The 18,464-nt window shown below is 49.6% G+C and overlaps 2 protein-coding genes across 3 annotated transcripts; both read left to right on the plus strand.

Moving 5' to 3' along the window:
- The first annotated feature begins 320 nt into the window (after positions 1–320).
- nceh1a (neutral cholesterol ester hydrolase 1a) lies at positions 321–9,642 on the plus strand. 2 transcript variants are annotated; one of them, XM_084450983.1, is made up of 5 exons: positions 321–541; positions 3,137–3,377; positions 3,622–3,691; positions 5,442–5,613; positions 8,310–9,642. In XM_084450983.1, the coding sequence occupies exons 1-5, from the start codon at positions 401–403 to the stop codon at positions 8,931–8,933; spliced, it is 1,248 nt and encodes a 415-aa protein (XP_084307109.1). In that variant the 5' UTR covers positions 321–400; the 3' UTR covers positions 8,934–9,642. The 2 variants fall into 2 exon arrangements, with proteins under 2 accessions (XP_084307109.1, XP_084307110.1); XM_084450984.1 differs by lacking the exon at positions 321–541 and adding an exon at positions 1,506–1,669.
- A 3,693-nt stretch (positions 9,643–13,335) lies between these two features.
- Positions 13,336–17,852, plus strand: LOC311319699 (tumor necrosis factor ligand superfamily member 10-like; the record flags this gene model as incomplete). The annotated part of the gene is made up of 6 exons (XM_084451301.1): positions 13,336–13,460; positions 14,072–14,194; positions 14,420–14,462; positions 14,770–14,865; positions 15,897–16,126; positions 17,643–17,852. The coding sequence occupies exons 1-6, from the start codon at positions 13,344–13,346 to the stop codon at positions 17,850–17,852; spliced, it is 819 nt and encodes a 272-aa protein (XP_084307427.1). The 5' UTR covers positions 13,336–13,343.
- Positions 17,853–18,464: the final 612 nt, after the last annotated feature.

The following is an 18,464-nucleotide window of genomic DNA, read 5'->3' on the forward strand; positions in this document are numbered from 1 at the left end:
CGTCTGAGGCAGAGTGGAGTGTGTAGCCTATTCGCTGCGAGAGGAGCCCCCCTGGTTAAATAATAATACCCTTATTCCTGACAAATCCTGCAAGAATGATTTAGAAAGACGCCAGGATTACAGAGGGTCTCATAGTCTGCCCGGGGAAAAAGTGGATTTTTCTAAATGACGTGCCTTAGGGGCTACATCGATAAAAAGGCAAACAGCTCCCCTCGATGGCGATTCGGTTCAACTACAGCGTAACTGGAATGAACTACTCTACCCAGGCGCCCTGACCGCAGTGTGACTCGTGGGGTAATTTGTGGCCACAGCCACAACCTCTTGTGATTGTCATTGTCATCCTGGACGTCCGTGTGAGCTGTTCTTGCATTCGGACAGAGAGAACAGCCGAGCTGGAAACATGCAGCTGTCATCTGTCGCTGTCACGCTGGTATTCACGGTGGCCGTCGCTTATTACGTTTACGTGCCGTTACCTGCTGCGATCACGGAACAGTGGAAGTTGATGCTTCTGGATGCCGGGTTACGTTTCAACTTGCAAGTGGTGAGAAGACTGATGCTGTAGCCTACTCAGTAACTAACTACAGCTAGCCCTACTCAGGCGGGGGATGCGCTGATGCTGTCGCCGGGGCGCAGGTGCAGCAGCTGGACTGAACTCTTCCTCCGCACCGCCCAGCCGACTGCCCCTGTCTGACAGACCTGCGGCAGTTCAGTGGCTACGTTTCATTTACTAATTGTGAAACTAACGAGGAATTGAGTTAAAGTGTGTGTGCGCGCGCGTACGTGTGTAGCCACTCAGAAAATGTAAATTAATCTAACGTCTGAATGTTATGATTACGATTCATTGTAGTTCATCTGAACTTTCACCCACTTTCATAGCATTTTTCCTGCTCTCTATCAATCTCTATCTCTCTCTATCTCTGTCTCTAGATATTACATAACTAAGTTGACTAAACACAATATGTTGCAATGTTCGGCGAGAGTCACGGTCCTAACCATAGTAAATCATCTACTTTATAGGGTGAGAGGGCTATGTTCATATCAGGACAGACCAGACAGTCGTTGAAAGAGATGGGAAGCGAAAGGCTGGTGGCTGTTCCCTGTGTGTGTGTGTGTGTGTGTGTGTGTGTGTGTGTGTGTGTGTGTGTGTGTGTGTGTGTGTGTGTGTGTGTGTGTGTGTGTGTGTGTGTGCGTGTGTGTGTGGAATGGTGAACTCTGTGCTTACTTCTCCTCCCTGTCGCTTGGCCTCCATCCTGAAGTCCTTGTTGAAACTTGTGGGAGAGGTGAGGAGAGAGAGGAGGAGGGGAGAGGAGAGGAGGGGGGGGTGAGGAGAGGAGAGGAGAGGAGAGGAGAGGAGAGGAGAGGAGAGGAGAGGAGAGGAGAGCAGCGGTTTAGGAGGGGTGAGGGAGAGGTGACGAGAGAAGTGGAGGAGGGGAGAGGAGAGGAGGGGAGAGCAGCGGTTTAGGAGGGGTGAGGGAGAGGTGAGGAGGGAGAGGTGAGGAGGGGAGAGGAGAGCACGTTGCTACACAGCCCCTAGGAGGTCACAGACCAGACCACGTTCCAGCTCTCTGGGCCGGCTGCTGGAGCTCCTCTGCCCTGTCAAGGTCCCAGAGCTCCAGGGTGAGCGCTGTTCTGCGCCCGGGGAGCAGGCGACAGACAGACAAACACACAGGCAAGGCTAGTTTATTTGTTCAGCACATTTCAGCAACAAGGCAATTCAAAGTGCTTTTCAAAGTGCATTAAAAGCATCAAGACAAAGTGCAAGAAAAACATAAAAGGTCATATAAATTGAAACGTAAAAAAAATGACATTTAAAACAAAATGCAGGAAAAATAATATACAGGAATAAAAGTTACAGTGCAGTGTATGAATGAATAATTATTTGATTTAATAAAAAGCAGCAGCAAAAAGAAAAGTCTTCATTATTGATTTAAAAGAACTGAAGAACTAAAAGAAGAGTTGCAGCAGACCTGCAGTTTTCTGGAAGTTTGTTCCAGATATATGGAGCATACAAACTGAACGCTGCTTCTCCATGTTTTGTTTTAACTCTGGGGACAGAAAGCAGGCCTGTGCCAGATGACCTGAGAGGTCTGGATGGTTCATAACATAGCAGCAGATCAGAAATATATTTTGGCCCTAAACCATTCAGTGCTTTGAAAACCAACAGCAATTATTTGACAGACAGGAAGCCAGTGTAAGGACCTCAGAACTGGAGTGATGTGATCCACTTTCTTAGTCTTAGTGAGGACTCGAGCAGCAGCGTTCTGAATCAGCTGCAGCTGTCTGATCGCTTTTTTAGAGAGACCTGTAAACACACCATTACAGTACATTTCTCCAGATCCAGCTGAGGAGACATAAATCCTTTAATCCTTGATATATTCTTCAGGTGATAGTAGACTGACTTTGTAATTGTCTTAACGTGACTGTTGAAATTCAGGTCTGAGTCCATGACTACACCAAGATTTCTGACTTTATTTGTGGTTTTTAGCATTACTGATTGGAGCTGAGCGCTGACTTTTAATCGTTCTTCTTTGGCTTCAAAGACAATTATTTCAGTTTTATCTTTGTTTAGTTTAAGAAAGTTCTGGCACATCCAATTGTTGATTTGTTCAATGCACTTACTCAGCGCTTGTATGGGATTATTGACCCCTGGTGATAGGAGGGGACATCCTTCACTGGGTGATAGGGCAGTCGGACAGACAGACAGACAGACAGACAGACAGATGGACAGGCAGGTTTCTAGGTGACAGGACAAGCATATTTCCAAAGTGTTGTTGCCAAAGTCAGTAGCCTGAAACCAACATGTTTCTCAAGAGCCTAGACTAGTAGCATGTTTTTTATTGAACCCCCCCCCCTCCTCTAGACTAGTAGCATGTTTTTCATTGCCCCCCCCCCCCTCCTCTAGACTAGTAGCATGTTTTTCATTGACTCCCCCCTCCTCTAGACTAGTAGCATGTTTTTCATTGACTCCCCCCTCCTCTAGACTAGTAGCATGTTTTTCATTGACCCCCCCCTCCTCTAGACTAGTAGCATGTTTTTCATTGCCCCCCCCCCTCCTCTAGACTAGTAGCATGTTTTTCATTGCCCCCCCCCTCCTCTAGACTAGTAGCATGTTTTTCATTGCCCCCCCCTCCTCTAGGCTGACGTGGTGCAGGCGCTGGGTCTGGGTCACGCCATGCTGCTGGTCAGGGGCTTCACTGGGGGCATCGAGGACGCGGGGGAGCTGTTCGGCGCCTCCGTGGTGCCCGGCGGAGTGAGGATCAGCGACACGGTCTTCGACGGCGTCCCGGTCCGCGTGTACGAGCCCGCCAGGGGGGAGGGGCCGCTGAGGAGGGCGGTGCTGTTCTTTCACGGGGGGGGCTGGGCCCTGGGCAGCGCCAGTGAGTATGGCGGGAGGGGGGGGGTTGTTTGTTTGTTTATTTTGGATGGCTTTCAGGCTAATCTTTCAAAGATTTCAAAATATAAAACAAATGGCTGCCATGATATGTGTGTGTGTGTGTGTGTGTGTGTGTGTGTGTGTGTGTGTGTGTGTGTGTGTGTGTGTGTGTGTGTGTGTGTGCGCGTGTGTGAAATGTATTCATTCTGCACTCATAGCTCCGGTCTGTGTGTCTCCCTGTCTCGTAGAGAGAGGAAGCTATCACGTGTTGGCGAGGCAGCTCTCTGAGGACCTGAACGCTGTGGTCGTGTCCGTAGAGTAAGTGTGCTTGTCTCAGCTGTGTGTGTGTGTGTGTGGTGTGTGTGTGTGTGTGTTTGTCCGTAGAGTAAGTGTGCTTGTCTCAGCTGTGTGTGTGTGTGTGTGTATGTCCATAGAGTAAGTGTGCTTGTCTCAACTTCAGCTGCTCTCTGACATCAGGTCAATCTCAAGGCTGCTAATTGAGTTATGTGCGAGTTATGTGCGTGGCTGGCTTGTTTCTGTTCAGGACTGGTAGGATGGAAGCTAGTCATGCGACTAAAATAGCTGTGAATTGAAATTACATGAAATAATGTCTGATAAATTATGATAGGTCACATGGACACATCAGTTCCAATGCTTCCAATGCTAATCCTGCACAATAAGAGCGGGATAGCCAGTTAGATCATGAGCTCACAACAACTAGCAGCAGCTTCCATAACGTTAATGGTAGCGGTCAGTGGCTAAAGCAGTTACCCAGTTGTGGACAGTGTATCCCTCTCCAGGCTACCCACCGGAGAAGACTGTGTGTCTCTAGCCTACTTGGGCTGAGTTCTGTGGTCCATGGCGTGGATAGTGGCGTGGTGGCAAAACTCCGCCCCCTCGGACCTGAGTTGGTCGGCGACACTACATTGACCTCCGGACAATCTCTATGCACCCCCCAGTGAAGACCGTGTGTCTCTAGCTCATTCAGGGGCTTAGTTGTAGGGTCTGTGGCGTGGATAGTGGCGTGGATAGTGGCGTTGTGGCGAGACTCCGCACCCCTTGGGTCACAGCCGGTCGTGGACAGTAAAGTGACCTCCGGGCAATCTCCATTCACCCACCAGTGAAAATCGTGTGTCTCTAGCTCACTCAGGGGCTTAGTTGTGGGGTCTTTGGCGTGGATATTGGCGTGGTGACAAGACTCCGCCCCCTCGAGCCAACAGGGGAGGTTTCCCCTGTCCCCTCGAGGACAGTGTACTGCTCTCTGGGCCACCCACATGCACCCAACCGTGAAAACTGTGTCTTTAGCCAACCCTCAGGGGCTGAGATGTGGGGACCGTGGCGTGGATCGTGGCATGGTGGCGAGACTCCGCTCCCTCGGGTCAGAGGCGGTGGGGGGCAGGTCAGTGATTGCCAGGCCATCCCCATGCACCCCTCATTGGAGACCGTGTGTCTTTAGCCCACTCCGGGGCCGAGCAGTAGCTGTGGAGGTGTTGTATGGAAGTTGAGGTGAGAAGCAGTAGCAGTGAGAAGCAGTAGGTGTTTGTTATAAGTACTGCTAGAACTACACTCAACAAGGAACACAGTCTATCTAAGTCTGTTGCTGCCCTCCCATGGCCGAAAACGGTAAATTCAGTCTATCTGCCTCTTGTGGTAGCAACATAGAACTGCAGGCTCTGGGACCACTGCCTCTTGTGGTAGCAACATAGAACTGCAGGCTCTGGGACCACTGCCTCTTGTGGTAGCAAGATAGAACTGCAGGTCAACAACGGGACAGAGGAAGCCAGGGAGGGAGGGAGGGAGTGACAATCGGACATTTGCTATCATTGGTGCGCTGGCTTACAGCCACGCACAAAAATATCTCATTCTGATAAATTCATTTGTGTGTGTGTGTGTATGTGTGTGTGTGTGTGTGTGTGTGTGTGTGTGTGTGTGTGTGTGTGTGTGTGTATGTATGTATGGTGTGTGTGTGTATGTATGTGTGTGTGTGTGTGTGTGTGTGTGTGTGTGTGTGTGTGTGTGTATGTATGGTGTGTGTGTATGTGTGTATGGTGTGTGTGTATGTGTGTAGGTATCGTCTGGCTCCAAAGGTGCTGTTCCCCCAGCCCTACGAGGACTGCCTGACTGCTGCCAAGCACTTCCTGTCCCCGGGGGTTCTGGGTAGCTACTCCGTGGACCCTCAGCGAGTTGCTGTGTCTGGAGACAGCGCAGGAGGAAACCTGGCCGCAGCCGTGGCCCAGCAGGTACACACACACCATACACACACCACACACACACACACCACACACACACACCATACACACACACACACACACACACACACCATACACATCATATACACACACAACATGCACACACACAGTACACACTCAGTACACACTCCATACACACCATATACACACACACCACACACAATATACACACACACACACCATACATATCGGCGGTCACTCGTCTTCAAGTATGACTGTCCTCCCTCCTGGTCCTTGTGGGTCTTTAGATGGGCGTAGAGGCAAATCCTGGATCCGATTATTCTTGTGCAATGTGGGCAGGGGAAAGTGGTGGTAGTAGTGGGTTTGGGCTGGGCTTGCTTGGTGGAAGCTCTCTCCTTCCTGTGCTTGCGTTTTTCTTCTGCAGCCTGGTGGAGTTCTTCATTGTACAGTGCATCTCCCTCACGGACAGGGTTTCTCCAGGCCCCTACAGGGTCCATTGTCGTCTGCATACTGTAGCTCTGTGATGGATACGGTGGTGGTTCGACCTTTAACCCTGAAACAGTTGATATTAAAGAGATGCCCGTCGGTTCTGTACATAACTCCGACTCCCTGTGGCAGCCGTGTCCCTGTGAGATGGAGGAGATGGAGCAATGAAGATGGAAAACAGTGATGGGGCAATGACATATCCCTGCTTAACTCCTGTGTCGTTTCATCTCCAGAGCCAGTCAGTACAGTAGCAGACATGTTGTCATGCAGCAACTCGGATGTACTTTACAGGGCAGCCAATTTTTGCCAGGACAAGCCAGAGGGCCTGACGATTGACTGAGTCAAAAGCGAGGTGAGGTCTATGAAGGCCATGTATAATGGTTGACTGTGTTCCCGGCAGTTTTCTTGCAGCTGGCGAGCAACAAAGATCATGTCCATAGTGCCTCTGTTTGGGCGGAAACCATCCTGAGACTCAGGAAGAGTGCTTTCTGACAGGGGGGTGAGTCTATTGGCCAAGACACGAGCTAAGGCCTTCCCTATGGTGGCCAGGAGGGAAATACCACGGTAGTTTCCACAGTCTGCCTTGTCTCCCTTCTTAAAGAGGGATATGACTAAGGCATCCCTCAGCTGTGCAGGGATTTCTTCCTTCTCCCATATTTTGAGGAGCAGGGCATGGATGTGTTTGAGAAGATCAGGTCCACCTTCCTTCAGGACCTCTGCTGGGATGCCATCAGGCCCAGCAGCCTTGTTGTTTTTCATCGTCCGAACAGCATCATGCACCTCTTCCAGACTGAGTGGTTCTCCCATGCTCTCAACAATGGGCAGTTGAGGGAGTTGGTCCAGGGCCTCAAACTCAGGTGTGGTGTCCCTGTTCCGGAGCTCTTCATAGTGCTCTTTCCACCTGTTTGTTATTGCCTCCTTATCTTTCATCAGCGTGAGTCTATCTTTAGAGCGAAGGGGGGTTAGGCAACAGTGGCTGGGGCCGTATACCGCTCTTGTGGCTTTGAAGAAGCCTCTGGTGTCTCCAGAGTCAGCGAGCTGTTGGATCTCTAGAGTCTTTTGAATCCACCACTGGTTCTTCAATATCCTAACCTGCGATTGTACAGCTGCCTTCTCTTTGGCATGGGCTGCTCTATTAACCTTGCAGTTGATATTATTTTGCCAGGTGATGACAGTTTGCCGCTTTATGTCAATGAGCTGCTGGATTACGGTGTCGTTCTCATCAGTCTTGATGTCTCCGCTTTTTGTGACCTAGGATGGCTTTGCAGGAGTTTAGGTTGGTAGCAGAGAGGGCCTCCCAATGCTTTTAAATATCCTCAGGATACTGGTTGGGCAGCTCTGCGCTGAGGACTGCCTGGAGCTGGTGTTGGTAGGTGGTATCACCCAGTCGCTCGATGTTAAGCTTTGGGCGGATCTGTCTTTTCTGCCGCCTTCTTTTCCACATTAAACGGATAGACATGGTGGAGCGAATGAGGCGGTGGTCAGTCCAGCATTCATCAGCACTGGTCATTGCTCTCGTGCTGAGCACATTGCGGTGGTCTTTTGAGCAGACAATGACCTAGTCAATGAGGTGCCAGCGTTTAGAGCGAGGATGCATCCATGATGTCTTGAACTTGTTCTTTTGACAGAAAAGTGTGTTAGTGATGGCCAAGTTGTGTTCAGAACACTTTGTTAGTAGCAGTAAGCCATTGGAGTTTGGTGTTTCCAACCCCTTCTCTCCCCAGCGTGCCTCTCCATAAGGTCATGGCTTCGCACGACTCTAGCATTAAAGTCTCCAAGAAGGATTAACTTGTCCTCCTTGGGGACTTTGGATAGAATTTTGTCCAGGTCAGCATAGAAGGCCTCCTTTTCTTCCTCCTATGCATCAAGAGTTGGGGTGTAGGCACTAATAACAATGGCCTTCTGACTGCTTGCAAGCAACAGGCGTATGGTCATTAGGCGTTCGTTGATGCCCACAGGAAGTTCATAAAGGTGGTTGATGAGGGAGTTCTTAATGGCATCTCCATGCCGTGGATTCGTGGCTCATCAACAGGCTTTCCTTTCCAGAAGAAAGTATATCCGCCCTTTGCCTCCTTCAGCTGCCTTTCATCAGCCAGCCACACACCATACACACACACCATACAGTACACACGCCATACACACCATATACACACACACACACCATACAGTACACATGCCATACACAATATACACACACACACACACTCTCACTCTCTCTCTCTACCGCCCTCCCGTGTCAGATCTCTGTGGACGACAGTGTGAGCGTGAAGTTCAGAGTCCAGGCGCTGATCTACCCGGTGCTCCAGGCTCTGGACTTCAACACGCCGTCCTACCAGCAGAACCAGGCCGTGCCCGTCCTGTACCGCAGCCTGATGGTCCGCTTCTGGCTGCAGTACCTGGGCGCCGACCCCGCCCTGCTGCCCCTGCTGCTCGCCAACAACCACAGCGCTCCGGGCCAGCCGGCCATCACCCCGGACACACGGGCCCGGCTGGACTGGACCGCCCTGCTGGCGCCCCAACACAGGAAACAGTACCGGCCTGTGGTGGCGGTGGCGGCGGCGGCGCGGGCGGTGCTGGAGGAGGTTCCGGGGCTGCTGGACACGCGGGCGGCGCCGCTGCTGGCGGAGCCGGAGGTTCTGGCTCGAGGCCCGCGGGCCTACGTCCTGACCTGCGAGCACGACGTGCTGAGAGACGACGGCCTGATGTACGTGAGGCGCCTACGGGACGCCGGCGTCACGGCCGCCAGCGATCACTACGACGACGGTTTCCACGGCTGCCTGATCTTTGCGTTCTGGCCGGCGTACTTTGATGTCGGGAAGCGGGCGCTCAGGGGCTACATCAGCTGGTTACAGGAGAACCTCTAGAGTGTGTATGTGTGCATGTGTGTTCATGTGTGTGTGTGTGGGGGTAAGTGCGCGCATGGACTTTCTCTGGCACGCTGACGTGTGTTCCATCCTTGCAATGTGCCATTCCACACACACACACCAGGGGGCGCTTGCCACTATTCATTTTTTCCCATTGCCAAGTACATTCAGCTTTGTACATATAAAAGTTGCATGCTTGGTGTCTCAGTGAAAGTATAGTCTACTCTACTGAGGGGGGTCGCACACTTTCTAAATCCACAGTTCAGAGCTTGAGGTGTTTTGAAGCTCTTTTGGTGGATATTCTTAGAATGCTTTGAGCAGATCCACTATGGCGCAGTAACACTTTTGCGTTCAGCACTGGATTATGCTTTTAGTCACTTGTTTTAGAAAGGAGACTTGTGAATTCTGGCAAGCAGTAGTACACTGACTACCTACATTAAATGCAATTAGTCGCTTTGGATACAAGTGTCAGCTAAATGACTGTAATGTTATGTAATGTAATACTATACAGACAGCAGAGAGAGGCTTAGACTAAATGAACCGTAGATTATCATACCTTCTTATTGCATTGCCTGGTTTTTTTTCTGACTTTGTCGGTTCTTTTTCACTATTTTAATCATGTTTTCTCTATTTCCACTCATCACTATTTTATTCACCAATATTTTAATTAACTATTTACTTTCAAATAAAAGTGTACATTTTAAACCAAGTCAAAAATATGATGGGCCTATATGTCGGCTAGTAATCTAAAGTAGAAAAGCCCGCTCCACTCACACATTCAGCACCTGAACATGCTGACGACATGCATCATGGGTGGGGGGCGACAGGTTCACTGTGCACTTGTTTTTTTAGTGATCGATTATTTTATTGTCATAAAGAGAGATGAGAAGAAAGTGACAGTCATTCTGTGAAAGTGACACCCTTACAAAGCGTATTATTAATACTCCTGTCCACCCTTTAAACTTGGCTGTTAAGAACATGTTTTTAGTTAGGGGAACAGAGCCTCGACAGGTGCCTGGATTGCGGGTCGGGACCAGAGTGTTGGTCGTTTTGGGTCATGACCATCGTATGGTCACATCCCTCATCTCTCTGCAGATCTTCCTCTGCTCTGTGCTTCGTGTTTCAGATCCATTGGTCTTTGCTCAGGTTTTGTAGTCTTACAAAATAGTCATCGTGGACCTACAAGAGGTGTGTTAAAAGGAGTCCTATTATGCTCATTTTCAACAATTTAATATAAGTCTTTGGGGTCCCCAAAACATGTCTTTGAGTATTTTTAGAGCATGCCTCTATACCCCTCTGTTGACCACAAGATCAGATTGAGCGGATTGAGCGCTTTTTCATATGCAAATGAGCTCCGCTAAGAGTAAGTTGGCAGGCTAGAAAACGAGGGCTGTTGACGGCGCTGGTGATTGGAGGTATTCAGATGGGGGCGGAATTATTATAATAGGTCCCCGACTGTGACGTAAATTGACACGGGAGATTTGAATGGCTTTCTGGGACTGACTTTTTTTTTTCTAATGTTTTAATTTCGGCTGACCACAACAAAATGACTGGGTTGTTTCACTTCATACTTTGTGTGTTAGTAGGCCCATCAGAGACTCAAATGTATATGCACTGTTTTGCAAATGTGGACCCCTTTAATAAAATATGTTTCTGGAAGTCTCTCTCTGGTGACTGACTGCAGACAGACAGACAGACAGACAGACAGACTCTACACTGCTGGAGGCCAGGTCAGAGGTCAGAGAGAGGGAGAGGAACGGATGAGAGAAGAATAGAGAGGAGGAAGAAAGGGAGACGGGAGGAGGAACAACTAGAGACTAGGAAGGAAGAACAACTAGAGACTAGGAAGGAGGAACAACTAGAGACTAGGAAGGAGGAACAACTAGAGACTAGGAAGGAGGAACAACTAGAGACTAGGGTGGAAGAAGAAGCAGTCTCTCTCCAGACAGCTCATAAATTAATATGATGAAACGTGGAAACCCACACACACAGGGCCTCAGTGTTCAGATTCTGAAGTTCAAATCATGAATAAAAGAAAGCATTCACTGTGCAAGAGTGTGTTGAATTAAAGATGTTAAACTGATCATTAAATAAATAAAATAAATTGAAAGGCATCATATAGCTCTTGCTCATTATAACTTCAGATGGAGTATTTCACTTCCCAACTACAACCACAGTCACACCCAGGCCAGATCACACACTCATGCCCTGTCCTGGCCCTAACATCTGAGCGCAACACTCCCCCCTAGTGCTACGGTTCTGAATCAGCTGGCCCTGGTCATGGGGTGGTTAATTAGAGATTTACCATTTATAAACTGTTTCAACTTCACCTGATGGTCTGGTTAGAATCGCAGCCATATTCACGTTACTTACTCCGATCTCTTCAATTATACACAGTCACACACACAAAGTCACACACACACACACAGTCACACACACACACACACACAGTCACACACACACACACACACACACACACACACACACACACACACACACAGTCACACACCAACTGTTCTGCATCCCCATCATCGTCTTGATGTTGTGCTGAGGTTCGTCTGACCCACGTGACCAGTCAACATCTGTTAATATTAGAACCTGTCAACATCACACTCTGTTAATATCACACTGTTAACATCACACTCTGTCTGTTAACACCACACTGTTAACATCACAATCATCATAACCTGACTCTAAACATCACACTCTGATAACACCATAATCTTACTCTGCAAATCACTGTGTCTCTCTAAACATCACAGTCTGTCTCTTAAACAGGCGTCAAACTCAGTCTGTCTCTGTTTGTTTGAACACCCTGATGACGGCCAACTGGCTGAAACGTTCTTTTTAATATGCAGCCACTCTGAATAAAGGCTTTTTAAAGAGCCCCCGTGGTGCCAGGACACTTTCCCCTCTTTCCTGAGCACCTGTGGCACCACACCAGAAGCGCTCAACACATTTCTCTCCGACGTCAAACTCATTCTGGAAATGAAGGGAAATTCCGTGACTATATCAAAAGAGGAACGCCTGGATAACAGCGGATGAGGGGGGCTCTGCCTCCGCAGTGTGTCCTTAAAGGGAGCCTCCTCCTCTGTCTTCCACAGAACAAGCAAGCCAATGGCAGGCGGCCAAGCTCAGCACCTGAGGGGGAAAGCACCTCCCAGTAAGGCCCGAGCTGATTGGCTGACAGCGCCTCCCTGGGATTCCACACCCGGAGAAACAACATGTCAGAGGTGAATTTCTGTCCCGAAGCGGAAAGGAACTTGGTGTGACTCTTCAAAGAACTCCGCATTCCACAGGTCAAGTGTGTGTTTGTGTGTGCGTGTTTGTGTGTGTGTGCGCATGTGTTTGAGTGTGTGTGTATGTGCAAGTGTGTGTGTGTGAGAGAGTGTGTGTGTGTGTTGCCAGGATGGGACTTTGTCTCTCAGAGTATCGGCTTGCTCACCTGGGGCGAAACAGTAGTCAGGTATCTCCGCTCCTCTCTGACAGCTGTGGGAATGTAGTGTGTCACTAACCTGAACACTTACCTGAACACTCCACGTCCAGCCCGGGACGCCTAACCTCCCACAGCGCTCCTCACCCGGACCCGGGACCAGACCAGGCCGTCACCGCTCCAGGTCTGAGCGCAACGCTGAACAGGTCGCCTCAGTATACATCATGAGAACTCTTATTAACTTGGCACACAAACCTCCATTCTTCTCTTACCGTGTGAACGTGCTGCAAGAGGATGTGTGTGTGTGCGCGTCTGCTGTAACACAGGTCCTGGCTCCAAACCAGGGTCATATCCTACAGCTCAGAAGAATGTCCTGCTCACTCACGCCCCCCAGAGGAGAGGTGGGGCAGGTGGAGGAGAGGTAGAGGGGTTATTCCGAGGAGACAGGAGGAGTAAAAAACCCACTGACGGGAGAAGGATGAGGGAGAAGTGAGAGGCTGACAGCTGTCAGCACGTCCGCGGGCTCTGGAGGTCACGCTCAGCCCCGAGCAGAGCGACGTCAAATCTCCAGAAGACGACGCATAGTCTACAACTTATGACTATAGGCTCAGGCCAAGTGGAGACGAACAAGTCAAGATACCCCATTATGCAAAAAATATAACCTGTGCATGATATCTACATTGGCGTTCAATATCACATCGCTGTGTTGAATAGCCTATCCAGGTTTCAAAGGAGACCCCCGTTCAGTTTTCGTGCAAAGTGGGCAGAGCAACTACAGGCCTACCTCAAACTCTGATAGCGGGGATGGGACATGGGAGGTGTTGAAAGACATACTTTGTCTGCACTTCCTCTCCCTGCATTCACCATAAGCACTCCTCCAACTCCCCTCTCTACAGAGGCGCGACAGCAGCCGAGCGGACACGACCGACGAACTGCAGGATTTCCCCTTTCTGTGCGGATTATCGATTATCGGTAGCATGATGCCTGTCTCCATCTCTCAGCAATGCCTGGCTTTGATAATACTGGCAGCTGTACTAGTACAGACCATCGCAGTCGCCATCAGCTTCATGTACTTCAACAGCGTTCTGGCGACGGTAAGATTAGAAAAAAGGAGGCAATCGCAGCCGAAAACTACCTTTCGGCCGCTCTGAGACTTGATCAGTTGTGCTCAGATTTGGGGTTTGTCACACCGACGCTCGCGCACATTGCGAGTCAACTTTACAGAACTGTAAAAGAATGGAGTTGGTGTGCAGTCAACTAGTCCGCTGTCTACAGCTGCTGTTATTGATTTTGGATGCATGCGTCTGAATGAGTAAAATATGATGGCTGGTAGGCTACCATGATGACTGTGGCCATGCACGCCCTATATGTGAACAACGAGTTTGGATATGGAAAAATAAGCACCCTGAAAACAAAGGAGGGGAAAGTCCTCGTGACATTAAAACGTAGCCCCACTGGCTGGGCTACATACTTTACCGGGCTTAGCCTATTATCCAAACTTTGCTTATAAGATTACTCTAGCCTACTGTATCTGTAATTAGGCATAATTAGGCTAAGTCTCAATTATATTTGATATTAATGAACAGCCTAAAGAGTTATAAAGTTCACTTTGTTAAAAATGTATAGCCTTTTTTCTTGACATCTTTACTCGTGAGGTGTATTTCTTCTGAAGGTGGTAATTAACTCGTTATTAACTGTGTTGCAGACGCAGGGAAGCTTCTCTCGGAGTGTCTCGTGTCTCATGAACGCCGATCTGCGCCCTGCGGGGGAGGAAAGCAGCGACCCCTGCTGGCTGGTCACACGACAACTCCACTACCGCGTAGAGAAGGTAGACCAACACATACCTTTATACCTTACTGACCACAATCTGCCCTACATCCTACCTCCTACACCCTACCTCCTACACACACCTTTATACCTTACTGACCACAATCTGCCCTACATCCTACCTCCTACACCCTACCTCCTACACACACCTTTGTACCTTACTGACCACAATCTGAGCGTATTTGATGGGGTTTCTCATCTGTCTCTGTGTTGTGTTGACTTGCAGACCATGGCAGAGAGGTTTCAGAGGGCAGTAGCTGCAGTGACAAGTAAGCCATGGGCCATGATGACCTGACTGTGACCTTTCACAACTACCTGTCACAACTATGACCTGTCACTCAACTATGACCTGTCACAACTATGACCTGTCACTCAACTATGACCTGTCACAACTATGACCTGTCACTCAACTATGACATGTCACAACTAAGACCTGTCACAACTATGACCTGTCATACAACTATGACCTGTCACAACTAAGACCCGTCACAACTATGACCTGTCATAACCTCATAACTATGACCACCTGTTTACCTGACATGATGGTCATGATGAAGTCACCCTCTGTTCCCCCAGATAAGGTCTCCGGGGCGTTTCCCAGAGCCACCCCCCTCCCTGGAGTGGCTGCCCATGTGACCATCAGCGTCTCACCCCAACAGCAGACAGCGGAAAGTGAGGCCATTTCTAAACCTCGTCTACACCCCTAGCTCCTATCCTCAGCTCCTACTCCTCCTAGCTCCTATCCTCAGCTCCTAGCTCCTATCCTCAGCTCCTACTCCTCCTAGCTCCTGTCCTCAGCTCCTACTCCTCCTAGCTCCTATCTTCAGGTCCTACTCCTCCTAGCTCCTATCCTCAGCTCCTACTCCTCCTAGCTCCTACTCCTCCTAGCTCCTATCCTCAGCTCCTACTCCTCCTAGCTCCTATCTTCAGCCCTTACTCCCGTACACTAGTGCCAACTGCCGGGAGGGTCGTCCTGTAGATCTGAATAGACGTGTATTAGCGATGGTCCTGCACCTGAGCCATTACTGCTCACTAACCATCCTATGGTGTCAGATCTGTGAGGAAACAGAGTCAGAGGAGAGCCCCCCTGGCCTGTCTGTCTGAGGTCCAGCAGGTCTTCATTCCCTGCCTGTGTGTGCGTGTCTGCTGGGACCATCGCTAATTTGTCCTGCTTTTTGTTTTAAATGTCTATAGTGTCTTGCTTTTTGTTTTAATGCTTTTAATGTCTCATGTAAAGCACCTTGAATTGCCCTGTGGCTGAAATGTGCTATATAAATAAACTTGCCTTACCTGTAGAATAGCAGATGTGCAGAGTTTTAACATGGGGTTGGCTAGCTCCTACACCCTACATCCTATCCCCTACTTCCTACCCCTTGCATCCTACACTCTACCTCCTAGCTCCTACCCCCTACCTTCTACCCCGTACCTCCTCCCTGGCACTGTTCCCGCTGGCCCCGCCCCTCTCCCTGCGCTGCTCCTCCCTACTTCATCTTTGCTGTGTGGTTTGTATTTAACCAGGAAGAGAGAGTCCTGGCCAAGACACAAGTATTGTTGAGCATACTGTATAACCATTGTTGAGCATAAAAACAGCTTTTGTGTATACCTGTGTGTGTACTGTATGAATCTGTCTGACTACGTGCCCGTCTTCCCATGGTGTGCGTGTGCGTATGCGCGTGTGTGTGTGTGTGTGCATGCATGTGAAGGTTTCTCCAGCAGCAGCAGGGGGTTTCTGGGGGAGCGTGTCCGGGAGTGGGAGGGCGAGAGCGTCCTGTCCTTCCTCCTGAACGTGGAGCTGAGGGGCGGGGAGCTGCTGGTGCCGCGCGCCGGACTCTACTACATCTACGCTCAGACCTACTTCAGACTGCCCCCCGGTGGCGAGGAGGGGGAGGCCAGGGAGGAGGGGACGCAGCTGGTGCAGTATATCTACAAGAAGGTGAGATTCACTAGGATGTTTTCTCTAGGATGTTTTCACTAGGATGTTTTTTCTAGGATGTTTTCTATGGATCAAATCAAATCAAACTTTATTTATATAGCGCATTTCATACACAGAGGCAACACAATGCGCTTGACAGAGAGCAATGGGAGGGTGGGCATAGGTCCCACCCCTACATATTCCAGAGGGAAGCAAAAAAAAACAGTTTCACCTGGGGGCCAGAAAAGTGAGCTGTAAAAATTCTTCCCTGACCCCTCTCAACAAGACGATTGAGCAAGCTCCTGGAAAATGTTTGTCTATTGGCTAAGAACATATACAGGGCAGTAAACATGGGCTAAATACTTCATAAGAGAGACATGACTAACAGGAGAGTGCACTAATAGTTACAGAGAAGTTGCCTACATGGTAGGCCATTATGTGTTAGCTATCACTGTAGTCTCTAATATTATATTTGAGTGAATCATATAACAAAGCACAGTAAGCACTTAGCAGAACATGCTCATAGAGAATGCAGCAAAGCAGAGGTGGGGAAACAGAAAGCCGAGAGCCAAAGTTAAACCAGGCCAGGTCAAGCCTGGCTTATGTGTGTTGGCTGGCTTGTTTCTGTGCGGGACTGGTAGGACGGTAATGTCTGATAAATAAAGATGGGTCTTGTCACCTGGACACATCAGTTCCAATGCTTCCAATGCTAATCCAGCACAATAAGAGTGGGATAGCCAGTAAGCTCATGGCCTCACAACAACTAGCAGCAGCTTCCATAACATTAATGGTAGCGGTCAGTGGCTAAAGCAGTTACACTGATGATTTCTGTAATGTTAGCTATTTTGCTGCAATGGGTTCAACTTTTGTTTCTGGATAAAGGTCATGACTTGCTGTTTTGCACTTAGGAAGCAGTAAGGACACGGTGTCACAGTAATAATATTACTTTACTTTACGTGGTTTGTCTGTAGATGACGGAGGTCCTGGTCGTTTGTCTGTGTAGATGACGGAGGTCCTGGTCGTTTGTCTGTGTAGATGACGGAGGTCCTGGTCGTTTGTCTGTGTAGATGACGGAGGTCCTGGTCGTTTGTCTGTGTAGATGATGGAGGTCCTGGTCGTTTGTCTGTGTAGATGACGGAGGTCCTGGTCGTCTGTCTGTGTAGATGATGGAGGTCCTGGTCGTTTGTCTGTGTAGATGATGGAGGTCCTGGTCGTTTGTCTGTGTAGATGATGGAGGTCCTGGTCGTTTGTCTGTGTAGATGACGGAGGTCCTGGTCGTTTGTCTGTGTAGATGACGGAGGTCCTGGTGGTTTGTGTAGATGACGGAGGTCCTGGTGGTTTGTCTGTAGATGACGGAGGTCCTGGTGGTTTGTCTGTAGATGACGGAGGTCCTGGTGGTTTGTCTGTAGATGACGGAGGTCCTGGTTGTTTGTCTGTGTAGATGATGGAGGTCCTGGTCGTTTGTCTGTGTAGATGACGGAGGTCCTGGTTGTCTGTGTAGATGACGGAGGTCCTGGTTGTCTGTCTGTGTGTGTAGATGAGCTCGTACTCAGCTCCCATCCTGCTGATGAAGTCGTCCCGCACCGCCTGCTGGTTCCAGCGCCACGAACACGGGCTGTTCTCGCTCCACCAGGCCGGCACCGCCCACCTGCAGCCCGCCGACCGCCTCTTCCTCACCGTCAGCAACGCCAGCATTGTGGAGACGGACGGGCGGGCCAGCTACTTCGGGGCCTTCCTGGTGGGATAGGGAGGGCCCCCTCGGGAGATGGGAGAGAGGCGTCCAGGGCTGTGCCTGTGAGTGGAAGTGTGGACAGTGACAGAGGGAGGCGGGGTTACAGACAGGTGGGACCGACCGAGGCCCGGCCTGTTTGTGTTTCTGGAGCAGGTGTGAACTGACAGCAGAGATGATCCCCCTATAAAACGACCCGTTCTCCGCTACGGCCGGGGAAGGTTGGACGATACCCTCAGCGCTTACCCGTCATCCTCACACACGTCTGAATGGCGTGTGTAGGCTGTCATCCAGTAATGCTGTTCTTCTGTCTGAGCTGGAGGATGTTTTTGATAGGTCAGCGCACCAGGTTGAGGACTGCTTGTTTCAGGTGTGTGTGTGTGTGTGGGGATGTCCTAAGCTTGGACTAGGCAGTGGTGTACTGGGACTCCACATTATCATGACAATCATGTTCATCATCTGGAAATACTGTACTGTTGTTTTATAACTTATCTTTTATCTGCCTTGCAGTCCACATACTGTACTGTGTGTGTGTGTGTCCCACATAATGTGAATAAAGTACAAGTGTTCATATTTGTCAGAGAACAGCAGCTTTTCTTCCTCCTCTTTCTCAACCCCCACAAAGTGCCA

The sequence above is a fragment of the Borostomias antarcticus genome (assembly GCF_949987555.1).
Source record: "Borostomias antarcticus genome assembly, chromosome: 16".
NCBI classification, from domain to species: Eukaryota; Metazoa; Chordata; class Actinopteri; order Stomiiformes; family Stomiidae; genus Borostomias; species Borostomias antarcticus.